This window comes from Chiloscyllium plagiosum, unplaced genomic scaffold (genome assembly GCF_037043375.1).
Source record: "Chiloscyllium plagiosum isolate Xiang-an unplaced genomic scaffold, Cpla_swu_hap1 HiC_scaffold_21, whole genome shotgun sequence".
Classification (NCBI taxonomy): Eukaryota; Metazoa; Chordata; class Chondrichthyes; order Orectolobiformes; family Hemiscylliidae; genus Chiloscyllium; species Chiloscyllium plagiosum.
The window spans coordinates 44,868,842-44,880,879 of record NW_028270159.1 but is presented as its reverse complement, the minus strand read 5'-3'; the positions used below and the strand labels follow the sequence as shown (position 1 = coordinate 44,880,879).

At 42.8% G+C, this 12,038-nt stretch overlaps 1 protein-coding gene across 4 annotated transcripts in view; it reads left to right on the top strand.

Annotated features, from left to right (window-relative positions):
• Nucleotides 1-12,038, top strand: part of abca2 (ATP binding cassette subfamily A member 2) — a 559,549-nt gene that overhangs the window by 508,550 nt on the left and 38,961 nt on the right. For all 4 annotated transcript variants that reach the window (XM_087998533.1, XM_087998535.1, XM_087998534.1 and 1 more), the window contains exons 43-44: nucleotides 5,281-5,415; nucleotides 9,151-9,254. In XM_087998533.1, coding sequence (XP_087854659.1) covers nucleotides 5,281-5,415; nucleotides 9,151-9,254 — 239 coding nt within the window. The remainder of the gene's footprint in view (nucleotides 1-5,280; nucleotides 5,416-9,150; nucleotides 9,255-12,038) is intronic.

Sequence of the window (12,038 nt, the reverse complement as noted above, 5' to 3'; positions counted from 1 at the left end):
TATGAATGGGGCAGAATTTGTAAGGAGCATCCAGGCAAGTTTTCCAGAGCATTATGTCAATAGTCCAACTAGGGAAGGGGCCATATTGGACCTGGTATTGGGGAATGAGCCAGGTCAGGTGGTAGAAGTTGCAGTGGGGGATTTCTTTGAGAACACTGACCACAATTCTGTAAGTTTTAGAATACCCGTAGACAAAGATGACAGTGGTCCCAAGGGAAGTGTACTAAACTGGGCCAAGGCCAATTATATTAAAATTCGGCAGGAGCAGGGAAATGTGGATTGGAGGCAGCTATTTGAATTAAAGTCCACATTTGGTATGTGGGAGGCTTTCAAAGATAGTGCAGGATAGGCATGTCCCTTTGAAAGCAATGGATAGGAAAGGCAAGATTCATGAACTGTGGATGACAGGAGAAGTTGTGCAACTAGCCAAGAGGAAAAGGGAAGTGTACATAAGGTTCAGGCAGCTAAGAACAGAACAGGCTTTGGAGGAATATCAGGAGACTAGGACCAATCTTAAATGAGGAATCAAGCAGACTAAAAGGGGTCATGAAATAACTTTAGCAAGCAGAATTAAGGAGAATCCCAAGGATTTTTATTCATACATAAGAGGCACGAGGGTAACTAGAGAAAGTGTTGGTCCACTAAAGCATAAGGAAAGAAAGGTTGTGTTGAACCTGAGAAAATGGGTGAGATTCTCAATGATTACTTTGTATCAGTGCTCATTCAGGAGAGGGACGTGATGAATGTTGAGATTAGAGATAGATGTTTGTTTACTCTGGGTCACATTGACATAAGGAGGGAAGATGTTTCAGGTAGGCTAAAGGATATTAAGGTGGACAAATCCCCAGGACCAGATGGGATCTATCCCAGGTTGCTGAGGGAGGCAAGAGAGGAAAGAGCTGGGGCCCTGACAGATACCTTTGTAGCATCCTTAAATACAGGTGAGGTGCCGGAGGACTGGAGAGTTGCTAATGTCCCCCCTGTTCAAGAAGAGTGGTAAGGATGTTCCAGGTAACTACAGACCAGTGAACCTGATGTCAGTGGTGGAAACGTTGTTGGAGAAGGTACTGAGGGATAGGATCTATTTATAGTTGGAAGAGAATGGGCTGGGCTTATCAGTGATAGGCAACATAGTTTTGTGCAGGGGAGATCGAGTTCTTTGAGGAACTGACCAAGTTGATAGATGAAGGAAGAGCTGTAGATTTCATATGCGTGGACTTTAGTAAGGCATTTGATAAGGTTCCCCATGGTAAGCTAATGGAGAAAGTGAAGTCACATGGTGTGCAGAGTGTTCTAGCGAGGTGGATAAAGAACTGGTTGAGCAACAGAAGACAGAGAGTAGTAGTTGAAGGGTTTTTCTCGAAATGGAGAAAGGTGACCAGTGGTGTTCCACAGGGATCAATGCTGGGCCACTGTTGTTTGTGATATACATAAGTGATCTGGAAGAGGTCATTGGTGGTCTGATCAGTAAGTGTGCAAATGACTTGAAGATTGGTGGAGGAGCAGAAAGCATAGGGCATTGTCAAAGAATGCAGGAGAATATAGATAGACTGGAAAGTTGGACAGAGAAGTGGCAGATGGAGTTCGATCCAGGCAAATGTGACGTGATGCATTTCAAAAGGTCTAATTCGAGAGCAAACTATACTGTAAACGGAAGAGTCTTGGGAGAATTTGATGAGCAGAGAGATCTGGGAGTTCAGGTCCATTGTACCCTGAAGGTTGCTGCACAGATGGATAAAGTGGTCAAGAAAGCATTTGGTATGTTTGCCTTCATCGGACGGGGTGTTGAGTGTAAGAGCTGGCAGGTCATGTTAAAATTGTACAATTCTTGATTCGGCCGCCTTTAGAATACTGCATACTGTTCTGGTCACCACATTACCAAAAGGATGTGGATGATTTGGAGAGGGTGCAGAGAAGGTTTACAAGGACGTTGCCTGGTATGGAAGGTGCTAGCAATGAAGAGAAGTTGAGTAGGTTAGGATTGTCTTCATTAGAAAAAAGGAGATTGAGGGGGGACCTGATTGAGGTTTACAAAATCATGAAGGGTATAGACAGGGTGGATAGAGATAAGCTCTTTCCCAGGGTGGAGGATTCAATAATGAGAGGTCACATGTTCAAGGTGAGAGGAAAAAAGGTTTAAGGGGAATACACTCGGCAAGTACTTTACAGAAAGGGTTTTAGGTGCCCAGAGTGCGTTGCCAACAGAGGTGGTAGAGGCAGGCATGGTAGATTCATTTAAGGTGCATCGGGACAGATGCATGAGTAGGTGGGGAGCAGAGGGATACAGATCCTGAGGAATTGGGCGATAGGTGTAGACAGAGGATTTGGATCAGTAGAGGCTTGGAGGGCTAAAGGGCCTGTTCTTGGGCTGTAAATTTTCTTTGTTCTTTGTTGTGACAAGGTGTCCACGGAAAGGACATTTTTTTTTAACTTGTGGAGGAGTTCAAAAACTGAGGAGTGCTGTTTTAAAATTGGACGTTGCCCTTTCAAGATGCAGGAGGAGTATATCTTTATATCCTTGGTAGGTTGTTCAAATTATGAACTCTGTGTCAGATGAGATGGGAGTTACAGAATACTTTCAAGATGGAGGTAAACAGATGCCTGTTCAGCATGGGGATGGTAGTTATTAAGAACAGAAATTCTATCAAATGGACCATCCATGAAATGAATGATAGGGACAGCAGGGAAGCTCAGTGGTTAGCACTGCTGGCCCTCAGCGCCAGCAACCTTGGTTCAATTCTAGCTTCGGGGAACTATCGTAGTGGAGGTTGCACATTCTCCCCGTGTCTGCATGGGTTTCCTCCACGTTCGCCAGTTTCTTCGCTGGGCCCAAAGATATATAGGCTATGTGGATTGGTCATGCTAAATTGCTACATAGTCTTCAGAGTTGTGCAGGCTCAGTGGATTGGCCATTAGAAATGCAAGGTTAGAGGTCAGCGTGGTGGGATGCTCTTTGGGGAAGGCGCGTGATGTTCGTGTGAACTCGATGGGCTGAATAGCCTGTTTCCACACTGTAGAGATTCTGTGGATGAAGTCTTTGAGGAGAAAGTGAGGTCTGCAGATGCTGGAGATTAGAGCTGAAAATGTGTTGCTGGAAAAGCGCAGCAGGTCAGGCAGCATCCAGGGAACAGGAGAATCGACGTTTCGGGCATAAGTCCTTCTTCAATGACCAAGCAGATGAAGGTGCTGAATATCTACTCCTCCTCCTCCTCCTCATTCATCTCCTTGATCTTCCATTAATGGTCATATCTGATCTGTTTATGGCTGAGTTTCATATCAGGCGTTATTGCTATATCACAAAGAAACTTACATTCATACAGTAAAATATGCAGAGTTTCTATGGATAGCTACAACTTATTAATGAGGATTTTTGGGTTGTTTATTGGTGCAATCCTGTGGAGATTTGAGGGAAACCAGCAGAAAGCATAATGAGAATTTTGGTGTAAACCTGTGTCAGTGAGACCGCAGAGCAGCTTTTATTGTTAAGCGATATTTATTGCATGCAATTACAGAAAGTAACCATTTACAGGGTGAAACATTTACTCCTCATCAAAGAGTTTTTCATTATGCAAAAGTTGATCCATTTAACTTATGTCAATGGAAAGTAGTCCATTGGGAGGGTGCACATGATAATCTTAACTGAAGGAAGAAAATTTCCAGTGTCATCTAAAATAGAGAGTGAAGTGGTTTATAGGCCTCTTTTCTCAAAACCACAAGAGAATATCTTCCTGTGAATACTTGGAACGAAACAACAGCAGTTATGTATTCTTTAGTGACAATAAAATTGTACATTGAATGCCTGGAGCGTAAAATGAAGTGAACTTGCCTCAGTATTTCCATAGAATATACAGTATAAATAATGGGGATATTTGAAGCCACTTTATGTTCCAGCCACAATATTACCAGAATACATCAGTGAAATACTTACTGTTTGCTCCTTGGTACCAGGCTGGAAGCTAAGAACTCCTTAAAGTCTCAACAGGAACTTTTGTAGAGTCATAATGTCGGACAGCGCAGAAACAGACTCTTCTGTCCAACTCGTCCATGCCGACCAGATATCCTATATTCGTCTAGTCCTATTTGCCAGCATTTGGCCCATATCCCACTAAACACTTCCTATTCATGTATCCTTGCAGATGCCTTTTAAATGTTGTAATTGTACCAGTCTCCATCACTTCCTCTGGCAGTTCATTTCATACAGGCACCACCCTCTGCATGAAAATGTCCCTTTTAAATCTTTCCCCAGTCCCCTTAAACCTATGCCCTCTCATGTTGGACTCCCCTACCCTCTGAAAAAATGACTTGTCTATTTTCCCTATCCGTGCCCCTCATGGTTTAATAAACCTCTATAAGGTCACCCCTTGACCTCTGATGTTCCAGGGAAATTAGCCCCAGCCTATTCAGCCTCTCCCTAAGCTCAAACCCTCCAACCACCCTTAGAAAGTTTTACGACATCTTTCCAATAGAACGGCAACCAGAACTAAATGCAGTATTCCAAAAGTGGCCTAACCAACGTCCTGTAGAGTCGCAACATGACCTCCCATCTCTTATACTCAATGCACTGACCAATAAAAGCAAGCAAAGCCAAATGCCGCCTTCATGACCCTGTCTACCCTCAACTCCACTTTCAGGGAACAATGAACCTGTACCCCAAGGCTCCTTACCAGTAAATGTATAAGTCCTGCTCTGATTTGCCTTGCCAAAATGTAGCATCTCATATTTATCTAACTTAAACTCCATCTGCCGCTCCTTGACTCATTGGCCATTCTGATCAAGATCCTGTTGTATTCTGAGGTAATCTTCTTCGCTGGCCACTACACCTCCAATTTTGGTGTCATCTGCAAACTTACTAACCGTACCTCCTAAGTTCACATCCAAATCATTTATATAAATGACAAAAAGCAGTGGACCCAGCACCAATCCTTGCGGCACACCACTGGTCACAGAAGTGCTGTTGTAAATATGCCCTCTAACAGCTGGCCATAGTGTTTCTCTGAAAGAAGAGTTTGGTTGGGCATATTCCCACAACACACATAACTGACTGGAGTTGAAGAGTGATTGAGAGGGCCAAGATGGTGCTTACAGAAAATGGAATAAAAATATTAGGAAGGATGTATTGTGCTATTTATTATTATTATTTCTTGAAAAGTGTTTATTAACGAGTTAGTTGACTTGAAACTTCTTGCCACTCTCACTGGTTTTAAAAACCTGCCGACAGGAATTTATTTTTCTGCTTCAAGCTTACACAAGCTTCTTAACTTCTTGATTCCATTCCTCCAGGTTATAAACTGGGCCCTCGATAAACTGGAACTCACAAAATACGCAGACAAGCCTGCAGGGACATACAGTGGTGGCAACAAAAGGAAGCTCTCGACCGCCATTGCTTTGATCGGCTATCCTTCTCTAATTTTTCTGGTAAGGGTCACAAATAGGCTCAGAGTGCAGCAGCTCAATCGGTTGCCTTCAAGTTCCAGAGTTGTTCCATCAAGGTCAGGATGTTGTAAGTGCTGTTACATGAGCAGTTTCGGAGTCCACCTGGCCATGCCAACGTGCACTCAGTGTGGATTCCAAGTGTCGAATACAAGAAAAAAGTCTTAGTTTGTCTGCCTTGATTCAAAAAGCATATCTTCACCACTGTCTTAATGGAAGGGGGGTGGTGGGGGGGCATGGTGGCTCAGTGGTTAGCACTGTAGCCTCACAGCACCAGGGTTCCAGGTTCGATTCCAGCCTCGGGTGACTGTCTGTGTGGAGTTTGCACTTTCCCCCCGTGTCTGCGTGGGTTTCCTCTGGGTGCTCCAGTTTCCTCCCACAGTCCAAAGATGTGCAGGTTAGGGAATGGCCATGCTAAATTGTCCATAGTGTTAAGTGCGTTAGTTAGAGGGAAATGTGTCTGGGTGGGTTACTCTTCGGAGGGTCGGTATGGCCTGGTTAGGCCGAAGGGCCTGTTTCCACACTGTAGGGAATCTAATCTAATCTAAAACAATATTATGGTTCCCTCATGGCTGAAGATAGAGATTGTGCAGTGTCTTAGACATAAGCACAAGTTGCAGTGTCATGAAGAAGATTGTTAAACAGCCCTTTCTACTAATGGCATTAATTTACTTTGCCCTGAGCTAAAACTTCTTGAAAAGAATGTTGCCAGTTAAGTTTCTACAGTGACCCTATCCATGGATATTTAGATACACTTCAGTATACTTATTATTTTTAAAGAGACATAGCATTTGAATATATATGTGGTGTTTACACTTGCATGGTCTATGATAAAGCAGTTCTAGTGTTTGGAATAGTCTTTGTTTGACTGAACATTCCAGCTAATTACTAAGATTTGACAATCTCAAGTAGCTTCCAGAAAAAGTGTTCAACTCACTTTGTTGAGTTTTCAGTACTCAATACAATCGTCACTTGGGAGTTGGTTGGGAAAGGAAGTTTCTCAGACCAAAAAAGACAAGCAAATTGATATAGATCAAAGCATCACCTTTGAAAGGCTGCACTTTCGAATTGCTTGTACGTTTTCCATTGAAATTGATGCACTGTCTCAAATTTAGCAGAACTTCCCTGAGAATGGGTTGGAAATGCCACACCAGATATCACGGTGGTAGGGGGCAGTGAGAATCTATAATATTCTTCATAAAGAAGCAGAAAATACATTTTAAAGGCACACACAAAGTGAAAGGTATAAGAAAATGGAAATAACAGTTGGAGAATGTTAGTGCAGATTCAGTAGCAGCATGCTGTGCTACAGCTTCGGGAGGCACTGAGTGATGCAGCATTTGTGATTGTCCCCAGGTAACCTTGATCCGGTCGATTTGGAATCACACCAGAACGGACCAGTTTTGCTTACTGACTATTTCTCCATGCCCAATAATTCTCCACAAGCAGTGCATGAATAAATATGGACTCCTTGCCATATTTAAAACAATCTACTCAAATGTTAACCCCTTCAGTATATAATTGGTTCTCATTTACCTCTAATAATCTATGTGAGATTTTTTCGGTTTGCTCTAAGGTTGAGAGTATTGCTGGTTGGGCCATTGTGTTGAGCTGCCTTCTTGAGCCACTCCAATTCATGTGCTAGAGGATAGACTCACGATGCTGACAGGGAGCGAGTTCGTTTTTGCCCCAACGATATGGTGGTTCAGTGGTTAGCACTGCTGCCTCACAGAGCCAGGGACCCGAGTTCAATTCCCGCCTCGGGCAACTGTGTGGAGTCTGCGTGGGTTTCCTGCGGGTGCTCCGGTTTCCTCTCACAGCCCCACAGATGTGCAGGTTTGGTGAATTGGCCATGCTAAATTGCCTGTAGCATTAGGTGCATTAGTCAGGTGTAAATATGGGGGAGTGGGTCTGGGTTGGGTTGCTCTTCGGAGGGCTAGTGTGGACTTGTTGGGACGAAAGGCCTGTTTCCATACTGTAAGGAATCTGATCTGAATCTGACACCGAAGGAACGGCGATTATATTTCTAAGTCAGGATGGTCAGTGGCTTGGAGGGGAACTTGCAGAGTGTGGTCTTCCCATGTATCCGCTGCCCCTGTCCTTCAAGATCACAGTGGTTGTGGGTTTGTCTAAGATGCTACCTAAGTAGCATTGGTTGAATTTCTGCAGTGCATCTTGAAGATGGTACATACTTCTGCTACGAAACCTTGGTGGTAAAGGATGTGGTTATCTGTGGATATGATGCCAGTCAAGCAGGCTGCATTACCCTGGATGGCGACAAGCTTCTTAAGCAATCGTTATTATTGGACTCAGTAAGATAGTGCTATGTCATTTAACTCTGTAGTAAGCTTGGTTTCCTTCATCTTTCTGAGCAACATGCAAAAGCTAGGTTAAAGAGCATTTTAAAGGAGAAAAATGAGGTTGGGGATGAGACTCCAAGGAGAGAAAATCAGTTAACACCATGAGCTTACACAGTAGACAGCGAGGGAAGTTGGGTCGGCAACAGTTCAATGGAAATAGGATCAAGGGAGCTGGGTCTCGTCAGTAAGATCATGCCGTCTTGATCTTACTGACGAGGCCCAACTCCCTTGATCCTATTTCCATTGAAAACTTGAAAAATATGCGAGTTCAGGAATAGAGCAGGAGGTAAATATGGAGGAGGTTTTTTTTCTGACAGGTCAGAGAAAGCAGGGGGAAGGGTGCAGTGGTGAAAGCAGATCCAATAGTCTTGATTTAAGTGACAAACAAGTCCTCATAACATTTGTAAAAAAAAAAGGTGAGATGGTAGAGACGGAAGAAGGGTTAAAGAAAAGTTACATTAGTTACAAGGAGCCTGTAGTGATCCTTGCATTCCAGGATAATCCAGTGGCCAGTCCGATATGATGGTGACCAGCTAAACCAAATGTCTAATATAACTACTGAAATCTGCAAGTAGTGGACTTCAGCAAGTAGACATGAGCCTGAACCAGGGAAATGGCAGAGTGAAAGAGAGTAATGATTTTGATCAGGACTAGGTATGTTTGATCAGGACTAGGAAGTAAGCGTATGTTTGAAAACATCCATGGCTGAAGAACGTTCTGGTGAACAGAGGCCCAAAAGCTGGAATGCTGGGATTTTGGAAATGCCATTTGTAAGTGAGTTGGGTATAGTTTCTTTCCAGGTATGGACACAGTTATCAGGTTTGGAGGGGGCAGGGAGGTGTCTTTTGAGAGCAAAACAAAGAAGTGATAAGAAATGGTCTTATCTGTGACTGATATGATTGGCGTGACTCAAAGATATGAAGTAGAAAGGTCAAAAGGCTGTGACTGTGGGCCCAGGGATTTATATGGAGGCAGCAATTACTAAGAGGAGAGAGAATATGATCATTTCAAATGGAAGTTAAGAAAATATATCATACAGAGTCTAATGATGGAAAGCTGTGAAGAAACTCCTGAGAAATATTTATAGTCCATGGATAATCCATAGTTCATAGAAAATTAGGACATTAAATGACAGGTAAGAGGGTGTGACTGACAAAGGAGGAGGAAGTGACACTCTTCTTTGCCAAGCATATTTACCATGCCATTGTCAGGCCTGTATGTTTGATGTTTGGTAAATGACTGTCATGCAGTGTTTTCCAAGTACCCCTGGACAAACAATATCTCGTTCTCCACATTCACAGGCATTTTGTGAGTATAAATGCTACACTCTGTAAACGACTGTGCTTTTGTTATATTTCAGGACGAACCAACGACAGGAATGGATCCCAAGGCACGGAGATTTCTGTGGAACCTAATTCTTGACATCATCAAGACTGGGCGATCAGTAGTGCTGACATCACACAGGTGGGTCTTTTGGCCTGGATTCAAAGTTGCCAGTATATACTTCCTTTCCAGAAAAAAAAATCAAGATATCAGTATCCACATACAAAGACATCTTTCAAGCTGCCTAAGTGTTGACTTACTGCAGTGTTGGTAGGTACATTGCAGATAAAATAGTGCAAACCTTTTCTCAGTACAATTGTTTAATATAGAGTTAAACTGCTCTTTGGCAGTGAAAGAGGAACAAACATTAATGAATTAGACAACATGAGAGGAAGCCATTTATCAAAGAGGCAGCTCGTTGAGAAGCTATTCAAGTAGATCTATTTCTTGCTGTTTCCCCACAGCCCTCCAGATCTATCATCTTCATCTTTGTAACCTCTCAGAAATGATTCTGAATATCACCACCACCCTTTTGGGAAGTAAATGCTAATTCATTGAAACTCTGCAGAGAAAAAAAATTCCTGCTTATTTTCACCCTACATTTTTTCCCCATCACCTTAAATCTGTCTCTAATTACTTACCCTAGCTACCTACGTTACAAGAATGATCATGTTGCGCAGATATTTCACGGGCCATGAAGCACTTTCAGATGACTTGAGATCATGATGCACAACATCTAAACATGGGCCTTGCCTTCTTTCTTGACTTTATGAAAACCCTTCATAACTTTGTATAGCTCTGTCTATGCCACAATGATTTTATGATAGTCTCTGCTAGAATCTTCTTCAGAGCGACCAAGAAACACTGGGATTTTTTTCTTGTGATGCGCTACTTTTTTTATAATCTGTTAAAATTAACAACCAAAAAGGCTACAGGTTAGGAATTATCACCAGAAAAATATGTGTGACGCTTACTCTCTCAACATTTAAGAAGTATCTCGACAAACATTTAAAAAGTGCAGGGAACTGGGGTTAGTGTTGTTTGGTGTTTGTTGGTCAGTCTAGGGCCTGTTTCTTGTTGTATGACTTCAAGCCGTGTTCCTCAGCATGTAGCTATTAAAAGACTCAGTTCAAAGTCTCTAAATCAGAAAGGACTGGATCTCTAGCATTTATACTTGTTATGCATGTTATTTTTTTTAATCTTGTACTGTATCTGGGAGGCAAAGGGTGAATTTTAGAAAATGTGCAAACTCCATACAGTCACCTGAGGTTGGGATTAGATTAGATTACAGTGTGGAAACAGGCCCTTCGGCCCAACAAGTCCACACTGACCCGCTGAAGCACAACCCACCCATACCCCTACATTTACCCCTTAGGTAACACTACGGGCAATTTAGCATGGCCAATTCACCTGACCTGCACATCTTTGGACTGTGGGAGGAAACCGCAGCACCCGGAGGAAACCCACGCAGACACGGGGAGTACATGCAAACTCCACACAGTCAGTCGCCTGAGGCAGGAATTGAACCCGGGTCTCTGCTGCTGTGAGGCAGCAGTGCTAACCACTGTGCCACCGTGCCACCCACAATGTTTGCCAAAACTTGCCCAACAGCCAAAGGAAACTCTGTCAAATTTGCCAGGAAGCATTTGTTAAATGACTGTGATTGCCTTTAAATAGAAGCATATTGCAACTTGTCTTCCAGAGAATTAGATTGTGCAAACCAGAACTACCCTGAAATAATGTGATGCATACTTCAGAAACCTTTCAACGACACACCCAAATCCGAAGAAGGCATTGTTTCTAAGGCAACTAATGAGTAATAATGTAAAATTTTCAGTATCCTTTTTATGGGAAACACAGAGCTTCAAATCACATAGATATTCTTGAAAAAAACCATTCCAAATATTTGAATCATCTGATTCTCGGGTTTTTGCACTGACTGTGAAATTACTATGTGCTGTTTCACAAATTCTTTTAGTGTAATTCAACATAACTCTCAATCATTGTCAGAAAGATCAACCTTATTTGAATGTTATGTTTACCCCTTAACAAACCCCCTAGTCAATATGTCTGATCTGTGGAAAAATTAGCTTGCTTTATATTCCCGTAAGGGGAGGGCACTCATTGATGCATTTTGTGAAAGATGGCCAATTCAGTGATCTTGTGAGGACTTCAGTAACAATAGGCTCATGTGTTTTATGAGTGAGGAGTTACCCGAGCGACATTAGGGGGCACAAGTCCCAGATGGAGTCTAATGTTGTTATCCTCCCTTAGTATCAATAGTGCTGTGGTCTGTGCCTTGGGTTACTTGTCCCACAGTGCTTTCTGGGAAGGGGAAAACAATGGTATTCACTAAGAGCTAGGAAGCTGCCACGGGAATTTGTTGAAAGAAAATACAAAACCATTCAGCCCATTCGATCATGGGTGATGTGTTTCTTAATCCAATTCTCTGGTCTTCTTCCCATAATCCTTGATCCCCTTAATAATCAAGACCCAATCTTATTTATGTCTTAAATACAGTCAATGACTTGGCCTCCACTGCTGTATGTGGCAATGAGTTTCACCCTCTGGCCAAGAAATTCCTCCTCATCTCTATTCTAAAAGCTTGCCCCTTCACCCTGTGGCTCTTCACTTGGGTCCTAGTTTCGCCTACTAGAAGAAATATCTTTTCCATTTTCACTGTTATACAGACTTCCCAATATTCTGTATGTTTCAGTGAGATCCTGCTAAACTCTTTCCAGTATAGACCCAGGGTGCTCAACCACTCCTCAAATAACAAGCTCTTCTATTCTAAGATCATTCTTGTGAATCTCCTGTGGACCCCCTCCAAGGCCAGCGTATCCTCCCTTTGATACAGGACACAAATACTCTAATGCAGCCTAACCACCACCTTACCCAGCCTTGGGTGTACATCCCTGCTCTTGT